Here is a 26,669-nt window from a genome sequence, read left to right on the forward strand (position 1 = left end):
TATGTCAAGAGTTGTTTTAATTTGTATTACCCTAATTATTACTAATCTGAACTATTTTTGGAATTGTTCAGTTTACATTTTCCTTTTGAGACCTGTTCCCATCTTTTGACCATTTACCTTTTGGGGTATAGCTTAGAATTATGCAGATTCATGTCAACTGATGACAGATTTTGGATGACTGACTTATATCAGTGATGTCTGATACAATTTTTTTTCTAATATCTAACTTTCTGTTAATTCGTAGCTACATACAAACAACTTTTAATTTTTATAATAAAAATAAGTCCACTTTGAGTTTAGTTATGACTTTCAAATTGTTAAAATTTTCATGGCCTAGTTTTAAAAATATTTAAATCACTTATCCATTTGGAATTTATTGTGGCATAAAATAATAGCACAAATCTATTTCATACCAAATGGCTTTCCAAAAAATTCTTATTGAACCACACCTTCCTTTTCCAGGAGTTTCTGTTCTCATGTTGTTTTGTTGTTTTTTTTTTAAACACTAGACAGCTATCCAAATTTACTCTGAGCTTTTGCCTGGCTAATTTATTCCAATGATTTGATATTTACTGCTATGGAATATAATTTGAGATCTAATGATACAAGACCCCAACTCATTCCTCCTGGAAAAAAAAAGAAAACAAAACAAAACAATTTTCCTTGACATTCTTGCTAACCAGTTTTCTTGATAAACTCTGTCCTTGTTTTGCCTATTTCTATGGTGTCCCCTGGCTAAAGAGTAATGTGCACAGTGGATAGAATACTGTATCTTGACTAAATGGACTAAGGAAGATCTGGTTGAAAGTCTTGCCTGGACCCTTTCTGGTTAAGAGACCATATGGGCCACTTAATCTTTCTCAACTTCAAACAACTTTCTTGAGATTTAGTTCAAAAGTTAAATATATGGACTTTGATCTAGGCTTGTTAATGGAGAACCTACATCAATGAAATCAGAACAGTGAAGCCCTAACCTATAGGCAGATGTAATTATCTAAGTCTTGTTTGCTTCTTGGTAGGTTAGGTCCCAGATATTTTGTATTCTTGCAAACATAATTCTTCTTTATCTTTTCCTCTTGATTTTGGTTAGTAACATAAATACTGATGATTTGCATCCTGCTGCTTTTCTGAAGCAATTGTCTTGATCAGTTCCTTCATTGATCCTCTAGAATTTTCTAAGTAGAACAAATTTACAACTAAGGAAATTTTACTTCCCTTTGCCAGGGCTTGCCTATTCTCTTGGTTTACTGCCATAGCTAACATTTTTAGTGGTATATGAAATAGTGGAGGTAGTATGCCTTTTTGCTTTATCTTTGATCTTACAGGAATGGTTCCAGCATTTTTCCATCATGAGCAATGCTAGTTCTTGCTTTTGGACATATGTTTTTGATAAGGATTGATTCTTTCAAACAACAAGATACGAACAGAAAACTGTGTAACTATATTGAACAAAGGTAGGCCCTAAAGAAAAATGCTACCTCCAGACCTTTGCAAAGGAAGGAGCCTCTCTAAATATGAGAAATTGTATACGGTCAGAGTCAGCTGATATATAGGTTTGTTTTGACCAAATGCCTTTTCTTCTTTTTCCACTCTTTCTCACAGGGGATGGTTTTCTGGGGAGGGAAGAGGAAAAATGTATTTTGGAAATGAAGGTGATATAAAATAGAAGATCAATAAAGATGTTTTTTCAAAGTACAAAAAGGATCGGTCATTCTAAGCCTACACACACACATATTGTATTTTAAACAGGAGTGTATCATAGGCTCAAAGGAGCATATGCTGAGAGCTGAAAGTAAATTCAGGAGCCTTTGAGTTCAATCTTCTGATTTTATGCAATGAAAGTAAGCCCAAAGAGGTTAAATAACTGGCCTAAGATTTGAGCTTGGATTCTCTGGCTACAAATCCAGCACTCTTTCTACTATACTACATTGCCTAAAAATTGAAGGACAAATGTGGAAGGCATTTCCTGCATTTATTTATATATCCATGCATTTTTTTGGTTATTTTGGCACCACTGGTGATTTTATTTCTTTCTGATATTTGTCTGATAGAAGGGCTTTGGTGGAATGCTTTCTTTCCCTATTTTTGAGAAGAGTTTATGCAGCACAGGTATTAAATGATCTTTACACAGGATTTGTGATAGAAATAAAACACTTGCATATAACTCCAGTTCAGTCACTTTTTTTCTTTGGAGTTCATTTATGGCTTGATAAATTTTTTCCCCCTAAGATTGAATCATACAGACTCACCATTAAAAACAATTTGGCAGATTGAAGCATACTATTTTCACTTTATTTTTTTCATGTTTTTTTTCCTTTTGCAAACTGTAAATTTTTTTTTACAAATTATTTCTTCTTTCACAATGTGACTAACATGGAATGAAGTTTTACATGATTGCACATATATAACCTATATCAAATTACTTACTGTCTTAGGGAGGGGGGAAGAGAAAAAATTTGGAACTCAAAATTTTGTTAAAAAAAAAAAGAATATTAAAAATTGCCTTTACATGTAATGGGAAAAATAAAATACTATTAATTGGTGGAAAAAATAATTCGGGTGTTTTATGATTTTGTAGATATTTATTCTACTTCAGTTCTAATTTTGTGGGAATACGGTTATGTATTGAAGTTTCTGATAATTTTCTTTCTGTCCTCTTTGTTATGAAATCTCTATTTTTATTTTTGGTTTTGGCAATCATGCTCACCTTGTTAGTCTTTAAAAACCAGCTTTATCAGTTTTGCTTTAAATGTTCAACATTTCTTCTTTTTAGGGTTATCAACATGGTGATATTTTAGTTTTTAAAATCACATGGTCAATTTGTTAATTCTTGCTTTTAATAATGTGTTCAGATATATAGGTTTCCCTTTACGGGAAGGAGCTTTCTTTAGTCTCATCCCATAAATTAAGGCAAAGTGCCACACCCATTTTTAAACATAATTATTGCTTCTACATGATTTGTTCTTTGACATGCTCATTATTTAGGACTGTTAATTACGCTCAATTTGAATCTTAATATTGTTCCTATGGAGACTATAATTTTTATTGTACTATGGTCTGTAAAATATATGCTTACTATTTTTCTCCCTTTATCCATTCATTTTTAGGTTCTTTGTGCCTTAGCAAATGACCAATTTCTGCAAAGGTACCATGTGATGCTGAAAAACTATCATTCAAAAACTGTCATAACTTTCACAATTATGTTCATATTGAGAATGTTTTTCTTGTTTATATTAGATTTAACAAGTTACGAAAAGCAAATGTAATAGTCATCTAAAATGACTATTTTGTTCAAAGTCTTTTCACACTTCAGTTGGCATTTCTTTTATGTAATTAAAAGTTGTGCCAGTTGGTGTATATATAGGTAATACAGACTATTTCATTAACACTAGAAGGGCAGGAATTTAAGAATACCCTGAAGGACCAAACTACATCAATTGATAATATTTTTTAATACACAAGGCAAAGAAAATAGAGATAGGATGAAAATGTTTATTTGAAAGTAAAATTTAATAAAATTTGTGTCATTTACACATCTGGTCCTTTTACTGTTATACATAATGCAGTTTTCCAATTTGTTTCTAGAAATTATTTTTATTATTGATTTATCTGCAACCATGACTGTGATTTTTTCTTATCTGTAATCACAAGCATACGATAATATATTTCAGTCCCCTGTCTTAACTTTGTTTTAAATGTTTTCCTTGTGTATACATATAAATTTTTGAGTTCTGTTTTCTAATCAATTCTGTAATTTTTTTCTGTGTTAAGGATGACTTTGGCCCATTAACATAAAAAGTTATTTTCCCATCATCAAATTACCTTAAAAATAAAATTTAAAGATCAGCACCAGGTAACCGCAACTTGCTTTACTTCAAACAGTCTAATCTTGGACCCTCACTATACCCAGATTCCTGGCTATATCCTTAAAAAAGAAAAAGAAAAAGAAAAAAAAAGGCAGGACCATTAAGTACCTTTATTTATTTATTTATTTTTTGCTTGAAACATTCTAGTCTCATTCCCTGGGGTCAGATATTCCCTTCTTACCCTCTGTTCAAATCAGCACTCCTTAATTTTACTTTGTTGATCTTTCACTATCTTTCAATTAAAAATTTTCCCTTCTACTTCTCTAGATCTGTCCCCCTTACCCTTTGTCTGTGCACGCAACTCCCCCCTCCCCCACCCCATTTCATAGGCTATGTCCATAATTGTTTTCTTAATAAAAAGGCAAGACTTTTAAAAGAAAAGTGCCTCTTTCCAGCATGTGAATATTAAGTTATCACTTGGTCTGTCTTGTTACATGAATTTTTTCTGTTTGATTAATTAGTATTATCAAATGCCTGCTCATCAGTTTTCCTTAGAAAGAATTACACAAATTCCTTCATCTTACTGAAAATTCTCCATAGTAAAGAAAAAATAGAAGATCATGTTCAATATTGTGATACTCTTTTGAGATGTAAACTGAGATGCTTAGATTCCATGTCCTTCACATTCCAGCACTGTCTTTTGCTTCTTGTCTTTGAGTAGTAGTTCTGTGTGATTTAGCTGGGTTTCCTGAATCTGAAACTGAAGGGTTTTCTCTTGGATGCTCACAAAATTCTTTAAAGTTGAAGCTCCAAACTTGGTGACATTCTTGGTGAGCAAAGCCTGGTGTGGTCTTCTCCAATTCTAGGTATCTGTACGTTGACCTTGGTTTCCAATATTTCTAGGCAATTGTATTTTCTGATTTCCTAAAATAGTACAGACTCTTTGTTTTATTGTGTTTTCATGGAACAACAATAATTCTCAAATTATCTGATGAAGCTGTACAAGGTACGTTCACTCAGTATGATGAGACCTCAAGCGCTCTTCCAATTTTGCCATCTTGTTTTGTTCTGAGTCTTTGTTCCTTTTCTGAAAGTGAATTATGAATCTGTTCTTTCTCAGTGTCTGCTCCTTCAGTGAGATCTCCCGCTGTTACGCCAGACAGTCAATTCTCATGGCCTTGAATTCATTGAGAGCACATGTTTTTCCCCTTGGTTCTTCTTCCACGGTTTTTTTTTTAACGGAGCTTCTAAAAGACTTCTAATTTTTTAGGTTTTGTTTTTTGTTTTAAAGGGGACAGGTTTGTTCTTTTGCTTCATTGGACATATTTCTGGCTGTTTTGAAGTAATGAAGGGGAGCTGGGATCACATATTATCAATCACTCTTTTTACAAGAAATCCATCAAATAGCTTGCACAGTATTAAAAGTCCCAAATAATTTTTCAATGAATTGGCTCTGCCATCCTAGATCATTAAGAAAATTTCATTTTATGAGTGGTGAAACTAAGACCCAGAGTGAAGTGACTTGCCCAAGGTCGCACTGCAAGTCAGCTGAAGAGCTAAGATTAGGATACAAAAATCCTGACTCTCAGTTCTTTGCTCTTTCCAATGAATGTCCCACTCTTTCTTGTAGATTACTGCTTCTTAATAGCAACAAAACTAAATCATAAAAAGGGACAGTCTCTACTAGCCAGTCTTTTACCTTGCCATCTCTCATGATCTCGACCCATCATTCCTCCATCTACATTTCCTTGCCATGAGCGATCTTGGTGGTCATCTAGTCTTCGACCATGGTCTCCCCAGTCTCGTCCCCTGAAAAATAAATAGGCACATAAATCTGAATTGGGGTTGAACCTATCCTTTAATTTGGTTCATATAAAACCAGAATATGTTATTTTTCCAAAGGATACCTACATATTTTTTCCCATATGATAGTATACTTAGAGAATCAACTAAAAAACTAGTTGAAAAAATTAACAACTTTAGCAAAGTTGCAGGATATAAAAGAAAGCCACATAAAAATTCACAGCATTTCTATGTCTTACCAACAAAGCCTAGCAGCAAGAGATAGAAAGAGAAATTTCATTAAAAATAACTGCAGACAATATAAAACACTTGGGACTCTATGTGCCAAGACAAACACAGGAACTATATGAACACTACTATAAAATACTTTTCACACAAATAAAGTCAGATCTAAACAAATGGAAAAACATTGACTGCTCATCGGTAGGCCAAGCCAATACAATAAAATGACAATTCTACCTATATTAATTTACTTATTCAGTGCTATACTAATCAAAATACCAAAAACAAACAAAAAAACCAAAACTATTTTAAAGAGCTAGAAAAATGACAGAACCAAAGATCAAGGATATCAAGGAAATCAATAAAAAAATTAAAAAAAAAAAAAGTGAAAAAAGGTAGCCTAACCATACCAGATCACAAAGAGGTCATCATCAAAACAATCTGATACTGGCTAAGAAATAGAGTGGTAGATCAGTGGAATAGATCAGGTACACAATACTCAGTAGTAAATGACCATAGTAATCTAGTGGTTGATAAATGCAAAGATCCAAGCTTTTGGAACAAGAACTCATTATTTGACAAAAACTCCCGGGATTTCACACCATATACCATAGTAAGGTCAAAATGGGTATGTAATTTAGACATAAAGGGTGATATAAAAAATCAGGGGAGCAAGGAATAGTTTACCTGTCAGATCTATGGATAAAGGAAAAATTTATAACCAAACAAGGGAGAGCATTAAGAGAGAAATATTTAATTTTGATGACATTAAATTAAGAAGTTTTTGCATAAACAAAACCAATGTAGCCAAGATTAGAAGGGAAGCAAAAACTTATTTACAGCAAGTTTCTCTGATAAAGACTTCATTTCTCAAATGCATAGAGATGTGAGTCAAATTTATAACAATACAAGATATTCCCCAACTGATAAATGGTCAAAGAATATGAATAGCAATTGACAAATGGTCAAAGGATATGAACAGAAATCAAAGCTATCTATAGTTGTGAAAAATGCTGTAAATCACTAGTGATTAGAGAAATGCAAATTCAAATAACTCTGAGGTACCACCTCACACCTACCAGATTGGCTAACATGACAGAAAAGGAAAATGACAAATGCTGGAGGGGATGTGTGAAAATTGGGACACTAATGCACTGTTGGTGGAGTTGTGAACTAATCCAACCATTCTGGAGAGCAATTTGGAACCATGCCTAAAAGTTTTTAAAACTGTGCATACCCTTTCACCCAGCAATACCACTATGAGGTTTGTATCCTAAAAAGATTTTTTAAAAAGGGAAAAAGAACTATTTGTACAAAAATATTTATAGCAGCTCTTTTTATGGTGGCAAAGAACTGGAAACTGAAGGAATGTCCATTAATTGGGGAATGGCTGAACAAGTTGTTGTATATAATTGTGATGGAATACTACTATACTATAAGAAATGATGAGCAGGATGCTTTCAAAAATACATGAAAAGACTTACATGAACTGATACAAAGTGAAATAAGCAGAATCAGGAGAACATTATACACAGTAACAGCAATACTGTATGATGATCAACTGTGAATGACTTAGCATAATCTATATCAAACTGCTTACTTCATCAGTTGGGGGAAGGAGAAAGAATTTGGAACTCAAAATTTTAAAAAACAATATTTAAAGTTTACGTGTAACTGGAAAAAAATAAAAGTAGTAAACAAAAAAAAAAAAAAGAAAAAACTTTATTTTAAGCATATAGCCAGTATTTGGATTAATATATTCATATCCATTTCTGATCTACAGTCAATGGTGATTTATCTGTGGAGGTGATACAGAACAGCTTACAGCTCCTAGGCAGGTTGTTTTCTGCAAACCAGTCTATTTCCTAGCCATCTCCTTATGCCCTGAGGTGTGCTGGTAAATGCTTCAGTTCTTAAAAACAAAACAAAAAATTCTCTAGATATTTTAAAGTTTAATCTACACCATTAACATTGCTCCATCACTTCCTTAAGTCCAGAAAATCAACAACAGCAACAAAATCAAGCCCAGATTTGTAGTCTGTAGACTTGTGAGGTGTAAATATTCACACTGAAAATATAACAATTGGCTTTCAGAGGCCCCTTTGAGCTGGTTCCAGCACACTCCTGACCTGACCCCACTGATGTTTATGTATGGAACTGTGAGCTAACACTGTTACTTAATTAGAACATAAGTGACAAGGAAAATCTGTTCTAAAAAACTTAAAATAAAACAATGATAATCTCCTAGTTAAAATGCCACACTATCTCCTTCCTATATTTCCTTTAACGTGGATAGCTAAGACTATATACGCTAAAGTTTGAAGACAGCTGTGAGTAGAACACTCAGAGCATGCTTTATTTCATATATATGCTTTGCTTCATTCATGCAATCCATTCTCCAGCCACCTTTTCACCAGCTGCTTTAAGGTCCCTCATGCCCCTTTGCCCTTCTCTCATTTCAGGATACACAGGCCTCTTCCCTTTCTTTGTAACAGAAACCATACCAAGGAGGAACTAGCTCTTTCATCTTTCAAAACCCCTAGCCCGAGGCCTCATTGTCCTGAATGATGGTGGCTGCATCACGTCTAGGCCTCATTCCAGTCATGCTTCATTTTATGCCTGGCCATTTTCTTCCCAGCTGCCACGAAGCCTCTCTACCTGCCTTCAAGTTCTGGATCCATAATCAAATCTAATCTATAATTACTTTTGGAAATTGTCAGTTGACTTACCTATGGCTTCATACACCACCCTTCAACTTTCTGAACCAAAATACCCTTTCCTGGCCACCAATACCCTTTTTATGTGCCCTGGCTCCCCACTCTGAATGTAAGTTTCTTGAACGCAGGAATTGTCTTTGCTTTTATATTTCTACTCCCAGTACTTGGCGCACAGCACGTATTTGATACATGCTTTTTCTTTGTTTCCTTTATTCATCTATCCACCTAATCATTCATTGATATACTTTCTCTCAATCCACCTAACTCTCTGAAACAGCTATTTTTTCTCTTCATTTCATTGGCCAGTACTATTACACTGAAAGCTCCAATGGGAGGACAGGTGGGACTAACTCATTTTTAAAAAAATTTTTCCACAGAACCTCAAGAACTCATTAATTCATTGAACAAATAGGTATGATTTGTTAATTTCTATGCTAACCTGGGTGGAGGAGGCAGCCCTCTTCCTTTGCTCATTCTCTTCTCAGATCCATAACTGCTCCACTCATCTCGAGATTCCCGTCCACGGCGATCTGGTCCTCCACGGCGTTCTGCATAGTGCTTAAAAATTAAACAGGCAACAAATGATATTTTAGTACAAATTTATACACCACTTACACAGCAAAGAATATTATTAGTGAAAATGACCTTAAATGCTACTAGCTCACTTAAAAAATAATATATTTTATTATCTCTAAATTCACAGAGAGGGGCTATTGTCTTTCTGTGAACCAACATTTTATAGGTTCTTTAGATTAAATTCCCATTCAATTGCAGATAGTAGAAACACTTCATCAACGGAATGAGAAACTGATTTTTAAAAACTCTTAAGAATTTTTAAGCTAGGCAAAAATAACAATATTCCTTCTTACCAAAAAACCCCTTTACTAATTCTTTCCCCCAAGTACCCAATGGAGGCAAAAAAGAAAAAGGTCCGAGTTCCACTAAATTCCATTCAACTCACCTGTCCATCTCTGTCTCCCATCATCGACCTTGAACTTTCTCTCCTGAGGGAAAAAGCAGTAATACTTGTCATATCATTTTAAGCAATGGATGATTCCTGTTAATAAAATTATACACTTGTGACCTATACAAAGAGAACGATTATTCTCACATACAAATGTCACCATAATTTATTGATTTGAAAAAACCAAGACAAACTCATTCATAGGAAGTAAATACTTTTTTTTCAGAATGAATGCTGTCATCTAAAATGAAAGGAAGGTGGTAAAACACAATCTACACCAAAATTACAGCATTTATGGTTGTTTATAAGCCCACAAATATTGCACAAGTTGATTTTATTTTATTTGTGAACCAATTCCTATACATCCTCTAAAAAAAAAAGAAACAGGAAAGGGTCTCCATCATTTCTAAATTTTCCCAAGTAAATCCATTTATACCGACAACTGTAACAAGAAAAGCTGGCTTTAAGAAGTGTATTTTTTCTGTATGCTTTCCTTAAATATGTACTAGACAAAGCAAATTATTATTTCATTTTTATCTTAGTCCAATGTTTGCAATATACCAACCTGTCCACTGAATGATCCTGGTACCGGCCACGATCTCTGTGGTCAAAATCATGGAAGCGATCTTGGCGGCTAAATTCAGAATGGTATCGGTCATCCAGTGCTGCCCTCTTTCCTTCTGGCCAATACGAATCTTCCCTCCTAAAGGAAAAGCATAGATTTCTATTAGTTTAGTGAAATAAGAGAAAAAAAGAACAAACCTACTTTTCTTTCAGTCTAAATCTCATTGATAATGTCTATTAAGTTATGCTGAGGAGACTAAGTCTCCAAATTATTACTTGTTAGAGTATTAAATGGATTCAGTGATGGACTATACATTAATTTTACTGAGACAGCAGACTTTTCTGCATGTGTTTAAAGATTTTCTTTTTATCAGAAGAACATTTGCCCCAATTCGAATTTAATGATTTAACTCACTGCTTTTATCTACATTAAAAAGGACTTTAAATAAGAACATATTTTATCTTTACAAAACATTAAGTGTTGTTCAATAGAATAACGAGAGAAGTTTTATTTCAATATGCCACAGCAGTAGAAAAGATGTTACCATACTAGAGTTGAAGTTTGGATCTTTAAGCAGCAAAGAACTGCTTGGCAACAATGCTATAGAAGTTCCATTAAGAACACCTAACATTTAGACTACTATTGACAAAAGGCAGGACCACACTAATATGGCTGACTCATTTAACAGAAATAAAACTGTGTAATAATAATTTTTATAAACTGCTACATATGGTGTAACATAGTAGATACAGAGATGGCAGGAAGACCTGGGTACAAGATCTGCCTATGTCACATAATGACTGTGTGACCTTTCAACACTCTAGGCAACTCTTAAGAAGTTGCAAAGAGAGGTGCTAACCTATGTCAGTAGAGGGAGTTCTGTGGCGAGGAGTTCTCTAAAGCAATGCAACCATAGGTGTGGTGTCTACTCCTAACCCAAAATTTCTGGCACAGACTGAAGAGTGGGGGTATAATTAATGCATCATAACTTAAAAGTCCCAACCTCCTCACTCTCCACGTTACCAAACCAAAATGAAATGATTTTTATCTGTGGTACTGATTCACACTGCTCTTCTCCACAAGTTCATATTATTAAGAATATAAAAACCCATGGTTTGAATTCCAAAGAGCAAGATTTTGAAGCACTATTTAAATGTTAGCTATCATCATTACTATAACTGGTGTTCTATGACCCCTACTATCTTTCCAAAGCAATACAGAAATTTCCCAAAGCTTGCCCAATATTTAACACATAACACAAGAGGATGCCAGCTGAATGAATAAGGCATTCATTTTCTGAATTCATTCGATATTTCTCAAAAATAAAATTTTCTTCACCTGCCATCCACATCGTAAGGACGTCTGATTGCAGGTCGTCTTCCTTGCTCATAACGGAGTGCCTGCTGTCGGCGGAGTTCTTCCCTCTCCCTATGAATTCGCTCTTGTTCTCTGCGCCTCTCATACTCTATGTGCATCCTCTCCCTCTCCAGTCGCTCTCTTTCCATTCTTTCTCTTTCTAGACGCTGTCTTTGAACAGCAAGTCTCTCACGAGCTATTTCCAAGCGTTCTCTTTCTTCTCGCTCCTGTAAGGCTTGAATTCGTTCTTCTCTCTCACTCCATTCACATGCTCTGAGTTAAAATAAGAAATAATCAAATCTTTCAGACTCTAATATAATCAGGCTGACACGATTATGTAGGTCATTTAGATAAAACCTTATAGATTATTGCTGGAAGCAAGCTAAAAGATCCAGTGTGATCCCCTTACATTTGTTAGATGAAGAAAGTAAGGCACAAAAGTATTTCAAAATTCATTAAAAAAAATGCGCACATCAGAATCCAAATTTGCCACTTACTAATGTAAGAACCAGCTGAGGAGATGAAGATGGATAATCTAACAGTAGTGCAAAAAGCACTGAACTAAAAATCAGAAACTTTTGGTTCTGGCATCATTCTACTGAGAACTGTATGTTTCAAATCAGTTCACATTTCTGTGCTTATATTTTCTAAGCTGTGAAATGAAGGGGTTGGAATAGATAATTGAGATTGTTCCTATAAGAAATAAATATATTGCTTCAATGGAAAAAAAGGAATGAATATGAGGTGGAGTAGAGAAGTGACTTTGTCAGAGTGATGAGGACAAGAGGAAGGGAAAGGACTATACAACTAGAATATAAAAACAGATTAGTGGAAGAAGCTTCTTGTTTTCCCAAGAATGATCTAGTAGAACCACAGAAGCTATCAGTTAACAGATCACTAAGGAAAAAGCTTTGAAAAGGCAGCAGTGGTAGTTGGTGCCTTCTTCCACAGGCGGTACCAAGGCAGTAGCCCTGCCCCCGGTATTTTTTGACCTGATAACAACAGAGTCCCGTTGTATTCCTTGAAATAAAATAACAGAACTCCCATGAATTATCAAAACAGACGATAACCACCCACTTTTGGTGGTTCACATTACCAGAAGGAACTTAAAACACTTTCCTAACGACTACAAAGTCTTAGGCAAAAAACTGAAGACTCTAAGGGAACAGACTGTATTTTCCGAACTAATGCCCACTGAAGGCAAGGGATGCAGAAAAGAAAAATTAATTTGCAAAGTGGACAACTGGACAGTGGAAAAGAAGGTGGTATTTGAGAGAATTAAGAATTCTGGATCATGGCTTCCAATACAGGGTTGACAGATAATTGGTCAGGGATGGAGAACGCCTAACAAAGGCTAATAGGAATATAATTGCCAAGTGTGAGCTTTAAACTAAAAATGACAAGAGCAGAAAATTGTATCTTCACATTTAGCTGTTATGGAGAGTAGCCACAAAGAAGGCAGACTAACAGATGAAACACCATGAAATTCACAAGAGACAAAATCCAAGAAAAGGAGTCAGCAGTAAAACCTATTAAGTGTCTATACACAAATGCCCAAAGTTTAGGCAACAAGGAGGAACTAGAGTTCTTACTGCAAAGGGGGAAATTCTGTTTCAGAGATATAATTGGGAATTTTGAAATGAATCTATGACTGAACTATGGCTTTGGATAGGTATACTTTATTCCAAAGAAAAAGCATAGGCAAAAAGGGCGAGGAGACAGCATTGTATATTAAGACTATATATAGGGGCCGCTAGGTGGTGCAGAGAGGATAGAGCACCAGCCCTGGATTCTGGAGGACGAGTTCAAATCTGGCCTCAGACACATAACACTTACTAGCTGGGCAAGTCACTTAACCCCATTGCCTAGCCCCCTCTCCAAAAAAATGAATATATATATATTCATGTAAGGAAATCCAGGAATGAGTAGTGAAGCATGACAGAATATCTGGGTACTAAAGTCTAAGGACAACAAATAAGAGATTCTGTCAAAGGAATACACTAGAGACCACACAAAGAAACAGAGAAGTAGTCTGTGAAGTATATCACGTGCCTGACACAGCAGCAGAATAATGACTTCACAGCAGCTAACAATTTCTTGACTTAATGATTTCATCACTCAAAAAAAACGAAGAACCAACAAAGAAGAATTCTCTTCTGGATATGATTTGGATCCAGAGAGCAGAACGAGGAACAACAGGTAGCAGTTGCAAAGAGGTCTATTTAGGCTTGATAAGTTCCTTTTCTTTAGAAGTTTTCCAGCAGAGAATGGACAGATCATTCATTGATTACAATATAGTGGGGATTCTTTTAGTGTATGATGTGATCTAGCTTGTCACCAAACTCTCAAATTTGGAGATTCAATACAACTCTATGTGATTATGCAGTAAAAGAGCCAGACCAGAGGGAAATCCTGGAGTCAGTGCTCCACTGAAAAATCACCTTTTATTTTTGGTGAGGCAATTGGGGTTAAGTGACTTGCCCAGAGTCACACAGCTAGTGCATGTTATGTGTCTGAGGTCAGATCTGAACTCAGGTCCCTCCTGACTCCAGGGCTGGAGCTCTATCCATTGTGGCACCTAGCTGCCCAAAATCACTTTTTTTTTGGTGAGGCAATAGGGGGTTAGTGACTTGCCCAGGGTCACACATCTAGTGTTATGTGTCTGAGACCTGATTTGAACTCAGGTCCTCCTGACTCTAAGGCCAGAGTTCTATCCACTGTGCCACCTAGCTGCCTCCCCAAAATCACCTTTCAAAGAACTGGAATGCATCTGAAATATCTTCACCTGCTCCATTATTTATAAAGTTCTAAGGGTAACAAAAAAGGACAGTACAAAATCTTTGAAGATAGAAAATCCCTGGAAAATCTGGGCTTCTCCCCAAATTAGAAACAATGGGTAGGCCTGAGTTGGAGAAACGGATGAACAAACTATGGCACAGGAATTCAACATAATGTTATTATGCCTTAAGACACAAAATATGAGGAATTAAGAGAAATACAGTAAGGCTTGTATGAACTAATGCTGAATGAAGTATACAGATTCAACAGAATATTTATAAGGTCTACAATAAGTGAAATAAAAAACAAAACAAAACAAAACAACCCCACCCCCCCACTAAAATGAGGTTAAGCTAAGAGGAGTTCTAACGACCTATCTTAGCTCCAACAAGAGAAAACAAAACATACTTTCCTCCTGTGAGGTAGAAGACTAAGGGTGCACTTTATTGTACTCACTCTAAATCCTAATTATAGTATTGGTTGGTTTTGCCTAGTTCTCTTTGTTACAAGGGAGGATTCAATGGAGAAGTAGAGGTGGTGGTGTGTTATATTTGGAAACGATGAATAACAAAACAAAAGGCATTAATAGGGCATTTTTAAAATCTGGGCTCCTAATACCTCTGTGACTCCAACGAATTACAACTTTTCTGGGCCCTAATTCCTGTACATATATGATAAAAGCGAAGCACTGGACAATTTATAAAGTTCTTTTATGCTGTAAATCCTGATTCTATATTTAGAACTGCCAAATTGTTCACAAATTGATGTAAAATCCTAGGAGATGTATAATGTAACAGCAATCAGAAAAGGCAACCAATATTTCTGATGTTAACTTACCTTCGGGACTCTGAATCTCTCATCTTTCGCTGGTCTCTGGACTTATCAAATGATACAACAGACCGTTTTTCTCTACTGGCAGATTTGCGATCTTGGCTCTTTGAGACCTGAGTTTTTAAAAGTGAATTATAAACTTTTAAGTGAGAAAAAAAATTGAGAAAGTAAACTCAAGAGCAGATGCAGAACTTTTAGCCCCATACTAACATCTAAATACTAAAAGAACCAGAAGTTCTCCAGTGTGTCAGGTAAACTCTTAATGAGATAAGGAAAAAGTATCACAAAGTAGAAAAGATAGAGGAATTAACATCTGCACTGATTGTAATCGTGAATTTATTCAAGTAATTGGATTTCTGTTCAACATTTATTATCAATGACTTGAATGCTAATATAGATGGTCAACTCATCAAATGTGTAGATGACAAAACTGGAAAGACGGCACTTACATTGGATGACAGAAATGGGATCTAAAAAGATCTAGAGACTAGTGATATTCATAGAAGCTATTAAAATGAAATTTAATTTGGATAAATGTGAAGTATTTCAGCTGAATTTAAAAAAATAAAACTTCATGAATAGAGAGGAGAAATAGCTAGAAAGCAGTTTTATTTAAAAAATAAAAAAGCTTGGAAATGCAATGAATTGCCAGTGATGTAGAAATTTTTTTTAAAAAAAGTCACTTTTGACTCCATTAGTAACAGCAAAATGTTCACATTTAAGGAGTGATGGTCTTCACGTATCTACGATGCTCTAGTTAGCACACCTGAAGTATTGTGCTCAGTTCCAAGTACCATATTTGAACAGGGACACGTAAGTTATACAGATTTTTATTCAACATCAAGGAGATGGGCTCCCTCCTTGGGTCAGTTTTCACATTCAACAGCAATCAAGGCAGAGAATAAATGGTCATTTTTAGAGACTGAAGTAGTTCATAATGTGGTACAAATTGGACTACATAGGGCTTCTTAAACTTCTTCCACTCGCGACCCTTTCAGTACTTCTTAAATTATGCGTCACAACCCTATATCTAGCCGCTAGATGACACTTGAAGTCCCAATTAACTGTACATCTATATATGATTCTATGAACCAACAAAGTATATATTTATTATGTAGTTAGCACTATGGAAGAGTAGAAAGCATAAGGTATAGTTGCCACCTTCAAGGAGTTTTGTATGTAAAGCAGCAAGAAGAATATAAAGTTTCAACTCTTAAGCCTAACATAAAATTCCATCAAATTAGAGTTCAACAGAGAAATTTTCAATTTTACTTAGCTTTCCAAAATGTACACTTAAAATAATTACAAATGCCAAGTAATGAAATATAGTAACATGAAAACTAAATATGCTGTCATCTGAATTTTTGCCTTTTTTTTTTTTGGGTGAGGCAACTGGGTTAAGTGACTTGCTCAGGGTCACACAGCTAGTAAGCGTCAAGTGCCCGAGGCCAGATTTGAACTCAAGTCCTCTTGACTCCAAGGCCAAAGCTCTATCCACTGCGCCACCTAGCTGCCCCTGTCACCTGAATTTTTAAAAAGTATGACACCCACAATTACACAATTAATCAGGAAAAATGGAGTTACATTTTCTCTTTTCTTAAAAAAAGCTCAATGGGATGAAATCTCAGTATGTCTAATTCTTATAAAAAACTAGAAGGTATTTTCATATTATGAGTTTATTCAAATGCACATAAAAGGTACAAGACGCTGTTGATTAAAATATACTTACTCCCTCTTTTCCTCCACTTGTTTTTACACTGATAACAGGTTCTCCTTTGGATTTGTCCATTACTACAGTCCTCTCTGTACCTCGACTTCCTATATGAAATACAATTAGAAATCCAAGATAAACAGCATAACACTCCAGCAGTAAAATATATCTCAATGCATGTGTGTAAGCAACTGATCTGTTATGAAGAGAGTAACAGTAAGTTATATTACTAATGTACCTGACTTAGTAGCTCTAGCTCGATCAGATCCAGGTTTCTGTTCATCTTTATCCTTCTCATCACTTCCATCTTCTTTTCTAGTGTCATCTTTTTTGTCCATTTTATCATCTCTTTTTATGTTGGTAGATCTAGGAATATCATCACAACCCCCCAACACACAAAGAATATCTATCAGATTAAGTAATGAACCATAATTTGGATGTTCCAATATCTGGTATAAGACTGATAATAACCTGTATAATTTTTTCTTTTCTCCTCACCAACTAGAAACATGGCCTTTTAATATATTTATTATGTAGTTAGCACTACGGAAGAGTAGAAAGCATAAGGTGTAGTTGCCACCTTCAAGTAATTTTGTGTGTAAAGCAGCAAGAAGAATATGAAGTTTCAACTTTTAAGCCTAACATAAGATTCCATCAAATTAGAGTTCAATAGAGAAATTGTCCCAAGGGCACCTCAAACTTACCTTGTCCAAAGTTAAGCTTATTATTTGCTTTCCCTCAATCAATCAATAAAAACTTAGTAATGATTTGCAGGAAGCCCAATCTTCCATGTTTGAAACCTTGCTCTTTCTTCTACTGCATCCTCCCTTTCCAATCAGTTACCAAATCCAATTTATTCTACTTTTGCAACACCTCTCCCGTCTACCCCATCATTCTCTATTCCTACAACAACAATCTTAGTATAGCACTCTAACATAAATCAGGGTAAATTCTAATACATTCTTAAAAGGTCTTCATGGTTCTACTCCCTCCCCTTCCAAGAAAGCCTGCATGTCATTCCCAGACTAATCTTCCTTATGCATCTGTGTGGACAAGCCACTGCTTAGGCACTCAAGTACCTCAGCAATCTGATACTACCCCCTACTTTTCAAGCACTATCACGACCCTGTGCTCTCTATACTCCCAGTCCATGGCCATGTCTGGTGAATGAACATTTCCAGCACTTTCCTTCTGCTGTGCTCATAATGCTCTGTATGCCTAGAATGCCCTCACTCTCATCTTCTGGAGATGTTGTGGTGTAATGGAGAGTACAGGAGTGACTTGAAATTTATTTTTTCTGGATAATTTATAGTATAGCTTTTAACTGTGGATGTACCCTAAGGCTGTTTGATTTCACCAATGCCTATGGATTGATTCCCAGACCTATATATCCAGCCTAAGTCTCTCTGCTAAGCTCCAAAACTATCTCTGACTAGTGGACATTTCAAAATGGATGTCCTTTAGGCACCTTAATCTCAACATATCACTGTCTTCTCCAAAGCTACTCCTCTTCTGGATTTCCCTACCTCTGTTGAGTTACCCAGATTTACAACCTTGGAGTCATCCCTAAATCCCTACTCTTTCTTCACCCATGCAGCGTATCTAGTTGCCACAACTGATTCATTCTACCTCTATTATCTCGAGCATCTGTTCCCTTGTCTCCAGCCCCATGGGCACCACCTCAGTCCAGGTATACATCAGCTCTCTGGATAATTAGTCCAGAATTCAAATCTCCCTGCTTTCAGACTCCCCTTTCTCTATGCATTTAAAACCCTTCCTCCTGGCTTCTATCTGGTCTTATTATTTATTATTTCCCTTCACATAGTCCGTAGTTCAACCAAACTGATCTTTTTATTGTTTCTCACATATGACACTCTAAATTCCATCTCCGAGCTTTTCCTGACTGTCCCTAATGCTTGGAATGCACTCCCTATTCCATTCAGCTTAAGAGAAATCTTCATTTCTTTTCTTTCAAAGCTCAGCTCATGTGTCACCTTCTACAAGAAGCCCTTCCTAATCCTTCTACCTATGACCCCCATCCTTATCCCAATTACCTTATGTTTATTTTATAAATGTTTACATGTACAGCCCTCCCCCTTTAAAGAGTAAGTTCCTTGAAGATAGGAACTATTTAATTTTTGTTTCCCCAGTACCTAGTAGTACCTGACACATGGCAAGCACTCAATAAAATTGTTTTGGATTACAGAATTGTGTTAGTATAGCACCAGGAAGTTAGGGACTAAGATTCACCAAAAGGATTTAATAAATCAATTATGTTCTCAGTTTTTAAAAGTTAAGACAAATACCTGTCACTGTTAGTTGATTTCTCTCTCTTTCCATCACTTTCTCTCTTGTCCGAAGTTTTCTTGCCAGCAGGTTCATTTTTTGTCTGAAATCATATTAATTTAAAAAAATTTAAATTACAGAAGCAAAACAGGGAACTAATTTCTTTTAAGTAATTGGTCATACCACCACAAAAGGAGGTTTAGAACTTACTTTTTCTACTGAGATCATTTTCCCATGAAGCTCCGTCTTGTGAAGATGGTTAATACATTTTGTTGCTTCCTCAGATGTGGACATTGTGACAAAACCATAACATCGAGCCCCAGGACTTCGAGCATTAGTGACCACCTTGGCACCAACAACCTTTAGGAAAGAAATACACACCAGGCATCACTATATGTGTCATGTCAGCTACAAACTATCACTTACAAGGAAAGGAAAAGATAATACCACCAAGAGGACAATATTAAAGACTGGAAGATCCAACACTCATGTCAATAGCTAGATGCACCAACCCTTTCTTGGGATAGTTTAATTACTTAACCATCAACTTTTATTGTGTTGCTGCTGGTAGAAGACGGAAAAGAGACTAAACGAAAGAGGGTGGGTACCGTGGCAGGTGAGGGCACAGACAACATATATTTTATTGCTGTTATTTGTACAGATGTCATTTACATTTTCTATTCTACTGCAACATTCCTAAAGATTCACAATGTCATTAATATAAGTTCCCTCCACTAAAGCAGGACTAAAATCCCTCTTGACCCTAGTAGACAGTCTCAAGAGTTGCTAAAACAAACAAAAAACCCAGTTACCTAGTGGACAAATTTCCAAGCAATGAACTTTGGAGGACTAACACCCCTCTTGACCCTAGTAGACAGTCTCAAGAGTTGCTAAAACAAACAAAAAACCCAGTTACCTAGCAAACAAATTTCCAAGCAATGAACTTTGATGCTAGTCTGGCCATCAGCCAAGAGATGCTTAAGCATATCTAGGTCTATAGTATGAAACCTTTCAAGCTTGGCAGGATCCACAAAATGTGAATTCTACAGATGTTGCCTTTGAGAACCCATATCCACACCATGATGAGGTATCACGAGTGGGATTTTAGAGGAGGTTTTACTACTAATCATCATGAATGGCTATTATTGAGGAAGAGGATCAATCTCTTCCAAAATCAGAAAGAGTTGGTGCGGTATAACAGAAAAGAATATTGAACTGGGAGTCAGAGTGAGTGCTGCCATAAACTCTTTTTTTGAAATTGTAACCAAATTGCTACATTACACAAAGAGTAGACAACCATATAGAGGCATCAATCTATGATTCTGAATATACACACAGAGTTTACTGTTGCAATGAAATAACATGAGAGTTTAATGACATATTTATAATTTTCATTGTACTACAAATTAGGCGTACAACTCACAAAAATACATATACACTCAAGCCAATATTTTAGGCTCCCTCCCCTTCTCACTTTATTGTTAATTTTTATAGGCTACTGGTAATGATGAATTTTTCCTGATAAAATCTACTATTTATTTTCATAAACTAGAGATATTTAAAATTGGTTTTCTTTTTTTTTACAACTTCCCACAAAGGCCCCACTCCATCTCTCCCCTGTCAAAATGTCAGAACTGAGGTTCCCTGTTTATTTTTTTAAACTAATGAACTCCTGTTTTCAAAGGGGAAGGGATATAAAAGCAAAGAAGACTTGAGTACCTGAAGTACAGAGGGATGATACCGAGTCAGAAAGAATACTGAAAAGAACAGAGGAAACTTTTCCCAATTTGACCTGGAAACCACTTACATATTAGATGGACATTCTTACATGAAAGACATGAATTTGGCTAAGTAAGGCCAATGAGGACACTTTGCTTAAGTTTTCCATTTTCCAAAGTCTTACTTTCCACATTCTTTTAATAAATTAAAACTGAACAACCCAACACATAAATATGAAATAAGTTATTAATATAAAATAACACTTATATACTCAACAAGAACTGTCTTTTTTAAATCTTGGGAGGCTTTCTATATACAATTTCCATTGACACTCTCATTGCTCAATATTAGAACTGCTGACAGTGAGAATATAAAATCTATGAAGAAAACTATCTCATCATTCCAGGCAAATCTTACTGTGGTCAAAAAAATGTTATTACCCAGCTTGATCAGCCACCCATTTGGATTTAGCTCCAAAGGATTTTTAGCTGTTAAAAAATCAAAAGTACAAGTGCTCTAAGGTTGAAGATTTGCCACCACTGAGATTATAAAGAACATATACACTACAGACTCTTTGACTATTATGAAAATATTAACACTCATTCTGATGTGTAAATTTTGGGATGTTTAACAAAAATTGGTCCAACTTCTTATTATACTCCATACAACCTTATAAAGCCTTCAATTCTTACCTTTCCATATTTGCTGAAAAGATTCTTCAAATCTATAGCTCTGGTAGTAGAAGAAAGTCCACTAACCCAAAAGTTTCTACCACAACTGCTAGTGGCATGACCTGGTTTGAAAGAAAATTTCAGCCAATAATTAGTGTTTTGGAGACTGTAAGTCCCTTGGGAAACTCTGAAAGACTAAAGCACACACAAGCACATGTGCACACAAAGACAGATACAATTTCTAGATGGCACTAACACACTAGAAATTTTTATGGGAGCTGTAAGGGATGAGAAGGTGAATCACTAAAACCTATTTTTCTCAAGTCAAGAAGACACAACATTAATATAAAAATTCTCCAGGAAATCACTACCTCTTTCTTTGCTTTAGTGTGCTCTTCTATCTTGAAGCTGTTTCACTCAAACCTATTAACCAGTGATCACAGCCAATAAAATTACTTTCAATTAATGACACTAATGTAAAATAGGTGTGGATAATCCAAATACCAGATAATCCAGAATTATTTTTCAATGTGTAGCACAGTTGGCTTTCCAAAGCCTACCATCACAATCCCTTTACATACATGCACACCACAACTATTCAAGTTGGGGAGTGGCCTGAAAATGGATAAAATTCAAAATGTGGCTTAACAGCCTCCTGCCAACTAAGAACTAAGCTACTTTAACCTTGAGGTAAAGTATGCCTGGACCCCACAGGACAGCAGTAAAAGTTCCAAAGAGGCAAATTTAGGCTTGATGTAAAGAGAAATATTTCTAATTTTCTAGTTGAATGTGTTGCCCCTACAAGAGTTGGGTTGCCCAGCACTGGAGGTATTAAAGCAGTGGCAAGATAATCACTTCTCAGGAATGAGAGGGGATTCTTGTTCAGGTCCCAAGTGAGACTATAAGGCCTCTAAGATTGTAAAACAAAAACACTCTTATAACTTTCTATTTCCTTGGGCAAACATTTAACTTCATGGCGCTTCAATTTCCTAATCTATCAAATGAGGGAATTAAGCTACATCACCCCTCAAATATCGTAGGCCTGCTCTAGATTTATATAATCCTATAAATGTGGCCCCTTCTATGACACTTAACCACTCTCGAATGGAATTTTCTCACCTGAAGTATTCTATGAAATAAATGACAATATCAAATAGGAAAATTTCTTCCCCAATGAGAACATTGCACATTTGTGTAACAATGAATTGATTTATTATGGGGTAAATTCTACAACCTCTACTGAAATTAAAGAGAACATCCCATAATCTGACACCATACCTTTTTCATCTTTGGAGACTCTTTTGGTATCTGAGTCCTCTTCAAAAGAGCTAGAGACAAAAGTTAATGTTATATAAGCATGGAAAAAAACATACAGAAAACTAACTAAAAAAGTATAATATACGTGCTACAGTTGCATACCTACCAGAAATTTAGTTTTGAAATAAAAGAAAGATACCTGGCAAACTTGCATTGGAAATCTGACCCAAGAACTAAGACGTCAGACTCTTAAGAGTTAATTAATTGTTGGATTAAAGCTAACTAGGAAAGATTATAGAAAACAACCATAGTAGGTTGAGAAAGGAAAAAAAAATTATAAAATGTTTTAAAACACACAAAGAAACAATCAGATTTTCTATAAATAAGTTACAATTTCATCAGTCTGGCTGGCCAATTGAAGAAAACAGCTTATGTGTGTCATTAAATGACCAATGAAAAAAAGATAGCATCTGGTCTAGAACTGAGAAAAAACAAACCTCATTTTCTGATCACCGCCCTCATTGGTAGAGGACTCTTTAGTAGCAGATGAATCTTCATTATTAGCTTCATCTTCACTTTTCTTAACGTCTTCTTTGCTATCTTTGGTTTCAGGGCTTGAGGCTTTCTCTGGTGTTTCCTGGGCTTCCTCGCTAGAAGCTTCTGCATTTTCTGATGCTCTGCTACTCTGATCATTTAGATTCTCTACCACTACAGTGTCAGAGTCCATTTTCTCTTCATCTACTTTCTGCTCGATTTTCTCCTTTTTCACTGTATCTAAGTGCTTTTCTGCCTTCCTGGCAATTGCTTGTGTTGACTCGCTGTCCAAATCTAATGCATCCTCCTCTGGATGAGCGGTGACAAAATTGTCCTCTTCCTCTGCAAGCTTTTTGTTTGGCCCCACGCTACTTGCATCCTGTGAAAATGGCTGCTCCAGGTCGGAACCTTCTTCTTTTAGTGGGTCAGACTTACAAGTTTCCCCCAAAATGTCGAGTATTTTCTCATTTTCTATGGATTTAACAGGAATAGAATGGCACAAGGTTTAATTACCAGGGAAATAAAGCAATCACAAATGCGGAACTGGCACGGCTGCCACACTAACACGAAGAGAACTGCTAGCTACACAGAGATTGGAAAACCCTGATGTACACAAACTTATACTGTTTAAAACTACCTGCATTCCAATAGTCTAGTATATTAAAAAAGTGTCAACCTAGAGGGAAGTGAAAAGGATCCCAGAGATTAACCCCTAAAAACCTTCTGGCTGATTCTTGACAGTCTTCATTATGTTGCTGTTTATATACGGCTCTTCAAAATTTAGCTTCCAAGTCCAACGTGTATAACTGAATGTACCATCATTCACTGACAGCTCAATTTCGAAATTTCTTTTGAATTTCTTTTAAAAGAACAGTCCAATATGAAAACCAGAAACTCTTCCAACGGTGCAGGAGTATTATTTGCAGTCCAGAAAGTGAACAGTATTTGTTTTGACATTTCATGAAGAAAATCTTTCCTCTTCTGGAATCCAGTTACTTCTTAGTATTTTAAATTTAGTTCCCCACAACAGCTTTAAATTGCCTGAACTGCTTTAATCAAAACTATCAAACAAAGATATTGCACAATATCACAAGATCTGTTTTGGTGTACAAAACCTTTTAAGAGTAATGCAAACTCTTCATATTCATCTAATTAATATTTATTAAAGTGAATGGGATAATCCATCTCCCAGACATTATTACATAAAATGATAAATACTCCACTTTCACAGATCTGGTGATACGACTGGGTTTCCAATCTCTATGATCCTGGTATGATTGGGATTGTCCACCATCAGAATAATGAATACAATAGTAAGGTAATTACTAGGAAATAATAATATTGATAGTAATAATTAAGGATTTAAAATGTAGTAGGTGGAAAATTGAAATGGTTTCAAACCCTTGCTTCTGGTTTCTGATTTAACAGTACCTGGCTCCAAAGATGGATCTTCAATCTCCTGTAACACAAAAAAGAGAAAAAAAGACATTGCCAAACGAATGAAACTTATAGTTTTTTAAAAATACTAAACAAGAGTGGAAAAACTATAACCTTGAAAAATGCAAATTATGAAGTAAAAATGTTTTTAAAGATACTGGTCCAGGTAAGGTAAACTATTCACCTGGGGAAAGAAACGCCCAAAGCAAGCAATCTCCCTTCTGCACCTTGTTCTCCCAAATTTTGGAGTACTATTAATGAGCAGGAGATGTAGGCCTTTAACAACAGTTAAGTATTATTAATAAACTTGAAACAGGATTTGCACATACAAGCTATTCTTTCTTTTGGTCATTGGCTTTTCAGGAATCAATAATACAGTATATTTCTGAAACCGTGGTCACTTTTGATAATTCAGATGGAGGTGGATCAGAAATGCAGATAATCCAATACGCAGAGTATTTGAAAATCATTTCTACATGCCTTAAGGATGTTTTTGTACTTACATTTGAGAACTGGCATGTCTGGTGATCTGGGAATTCATGTCCAACAAAATAACAAAGTCCTTACTATGAAGACCCAAAAGTGAGCTAGGAATCTCTTAGGCTTTTCTGCTTTACGATCTTGCAGAAAGAGGGCTGAATTTGAAATCAGAAGACCTGGGTTTGAATTCTAGTTGTTTCTATCTGCAGAATTATGGGCAATTCATTCTACTTCTCTGGACCTCAGCCTCACTTTCTTCATCTAGAAAATGAGATGGCTAGCTAGACTAGCTGATGTGTAAATTTCCTTTTAGTTCTAACTCAATCTTATGATTTCTGTGAAGCTCCTCTTTCAGAGTGGTACAAAATGCCAGCCTAAGTAAAGGTGCAACTTAAACAGCCTCAATAGGGGGGAAAAAGCGGGAACATGTTTGGATTTCAAAGTGTTATCGTGATGAAACAGACACAGGTACTATGCAACGTTAGGGTAAAAGGAGTCCCTTAGGGCCATAAACAGTAATTATGCAGTAGGTGCTGTTAACACACTTGAAATAAGATTTGCACAGATAGGTTGTAATGCAAGTATGAGCATGAATGACTGACCTAAAGTTATATTTGTCTGCTTTACATTATAAAAAACAACACCAACAAAACACGACAGCATCATAAGGCCTTAGAGACAGAAAGAACCTCAGAACCCATCTAGTCAAACTGCAAACCAACCCATGAATCTTGTTTGAGGTTCTGGAAGATGTTTTAAAATGACATTTGATTAGCTATTACACTGACCATAAAATCTACATAACTTAAAATAATGAAAATACCCTGTAAAGGTCAGTTGAAACCCCTTGCCCAGATTCTCCCTTGTCCCCCAAACTTCAAACTAAGAACAGAGTGCATTTTCTCTGATAACAAAAACAAACAAATAAAACAAGGAAGGTTACTGGCTCATTGATTCTTTAGAGGCAGATGCTCAATCTGGGAACAGAAATATAAAACAAGATCTGCAAGAGCTGCCTATGCCTCAAGTGTTTCCATAAAAATGGTTCACTAAAAAGTGTTCTGCAGATTAATACTTAATAAATGCCTGTTGAATTAGATACACCCAATAGTCGAAAGCAAGGTTTAACCTAAGATAAATTTACTCCCATAGTTTAAATTTATGTAGGTTACTAGCTATAAATAAAGAAAACTCAAGATGTACATTTAAACAATCTACAGAAGAAAACTAAGCTATGTGTGTAAAGCAGAACTATCTGGAATCATTTCTTTTCATTTAATTTTTTACACAACTCAGACAAACTGAAGAGCAAAATAGTTTCTTACACATCTTCGTATAGTAATAGAAGCACTCTGATGAGAAGTGGTCTCATCAGACCAACTTATTCTGTTTCTAGCACAGACCTCCGTCATCCATGGAAACAATGTGGAAAATGGGCATGCCATCTCTTCCATCCCTGACAATAACCACTGACAAAACCAGCATCAAGAGAGGTGAAACATTATCACCATCTGTCTTTTTGCTGCCCCCTT

General features: G+C 35.7%; 1 protein-coding gene across 6 annotated transcripts in view; it reads right to left on the reverse strand.

Moving 5' to 3' along the window:
• The window catches only part of LOC114035158 (scaffold attachment factor B1-like), a 47,809-nt gene that overhangs the window by 11,449 nt on the left and 9,691 nt on the right, over window positions 1–26,669 (reverse strand). For 5 of the 6 annotated variants that reach the window (XM_027851170.1, XM_027851173.1, XM_027851169.1 and 2 more), the window contains 14 exons: window positions 24,652–24,679; window positions 23,184–23,691; window positions 22,708–22,757; window positions 21,451–21,551; window positions 19,250–19,399; window positions 19,060–19,142; window positions 16,992–17,119; window positions 16,772–16,860; window positions 15,049–15,155; window positions 11,416–11,706; window positions 10,078–10,215; window positions 9,510–9,552; window positions 8,988–9,106; window positions 5,506–5,615 (listed from right to left, as the gene is read on the reverse strand). In XM_027851170.1, coding sequence (XP_027706971.1) covers window positions 5,506–5,615; window positions 8,988–9,106; window positions 9,510–9,552; window positions 10,078–10,215; window positions 11,416–11,706; window positions 15,049–15,155; window positions 16,772–16,860; window positions 16,992–17,119; window positions 19,060–19,142; window positions 19,250–19,399; window positions 21,451–21,551; window positions 22,708–22,757; window positions 23,184–23,691; window positions 24,652–24,679 — 1,945 coding nt within the window. Of the gene's footprint in view, window positions 1–3,543; window positions 3,926–5,505; window positions 5,616–8,987; window positions 9,107–9,509; window positions 9,553–10,077; window positions 10,216–11,415; window positions 11,707–15,048; window positions 15,156–16,771; window positions 16,861–16,991; window positions 17,120–19,059; window positions 19,143–19,249; window positions 19,400–21,450; window positions 21,552–22,707; window positions 22,758–23,183; window positions 23,692–24,651; window positions 24,680–26,669 lie in introns of those variants that run through there. The other variant, XM_027851171.1, reaches the window with a different exon arrangement.

The sequence above is a fragment of the Vombatus ursinus genome, unplaced genomic scaffold (assembly GCF_900497805.2).
Source record: "Vombatus ursinus unplaced genomic scaffold, bare-nosed wombat genome assembly UNPS02009173.1, whole genome shotgun sequence".
NCBI lineage: Eukaryota > Metazoa > Chordata > Mammalia > Diprotodontia > Vombatidae > Vombatus > Vombatus ursinus.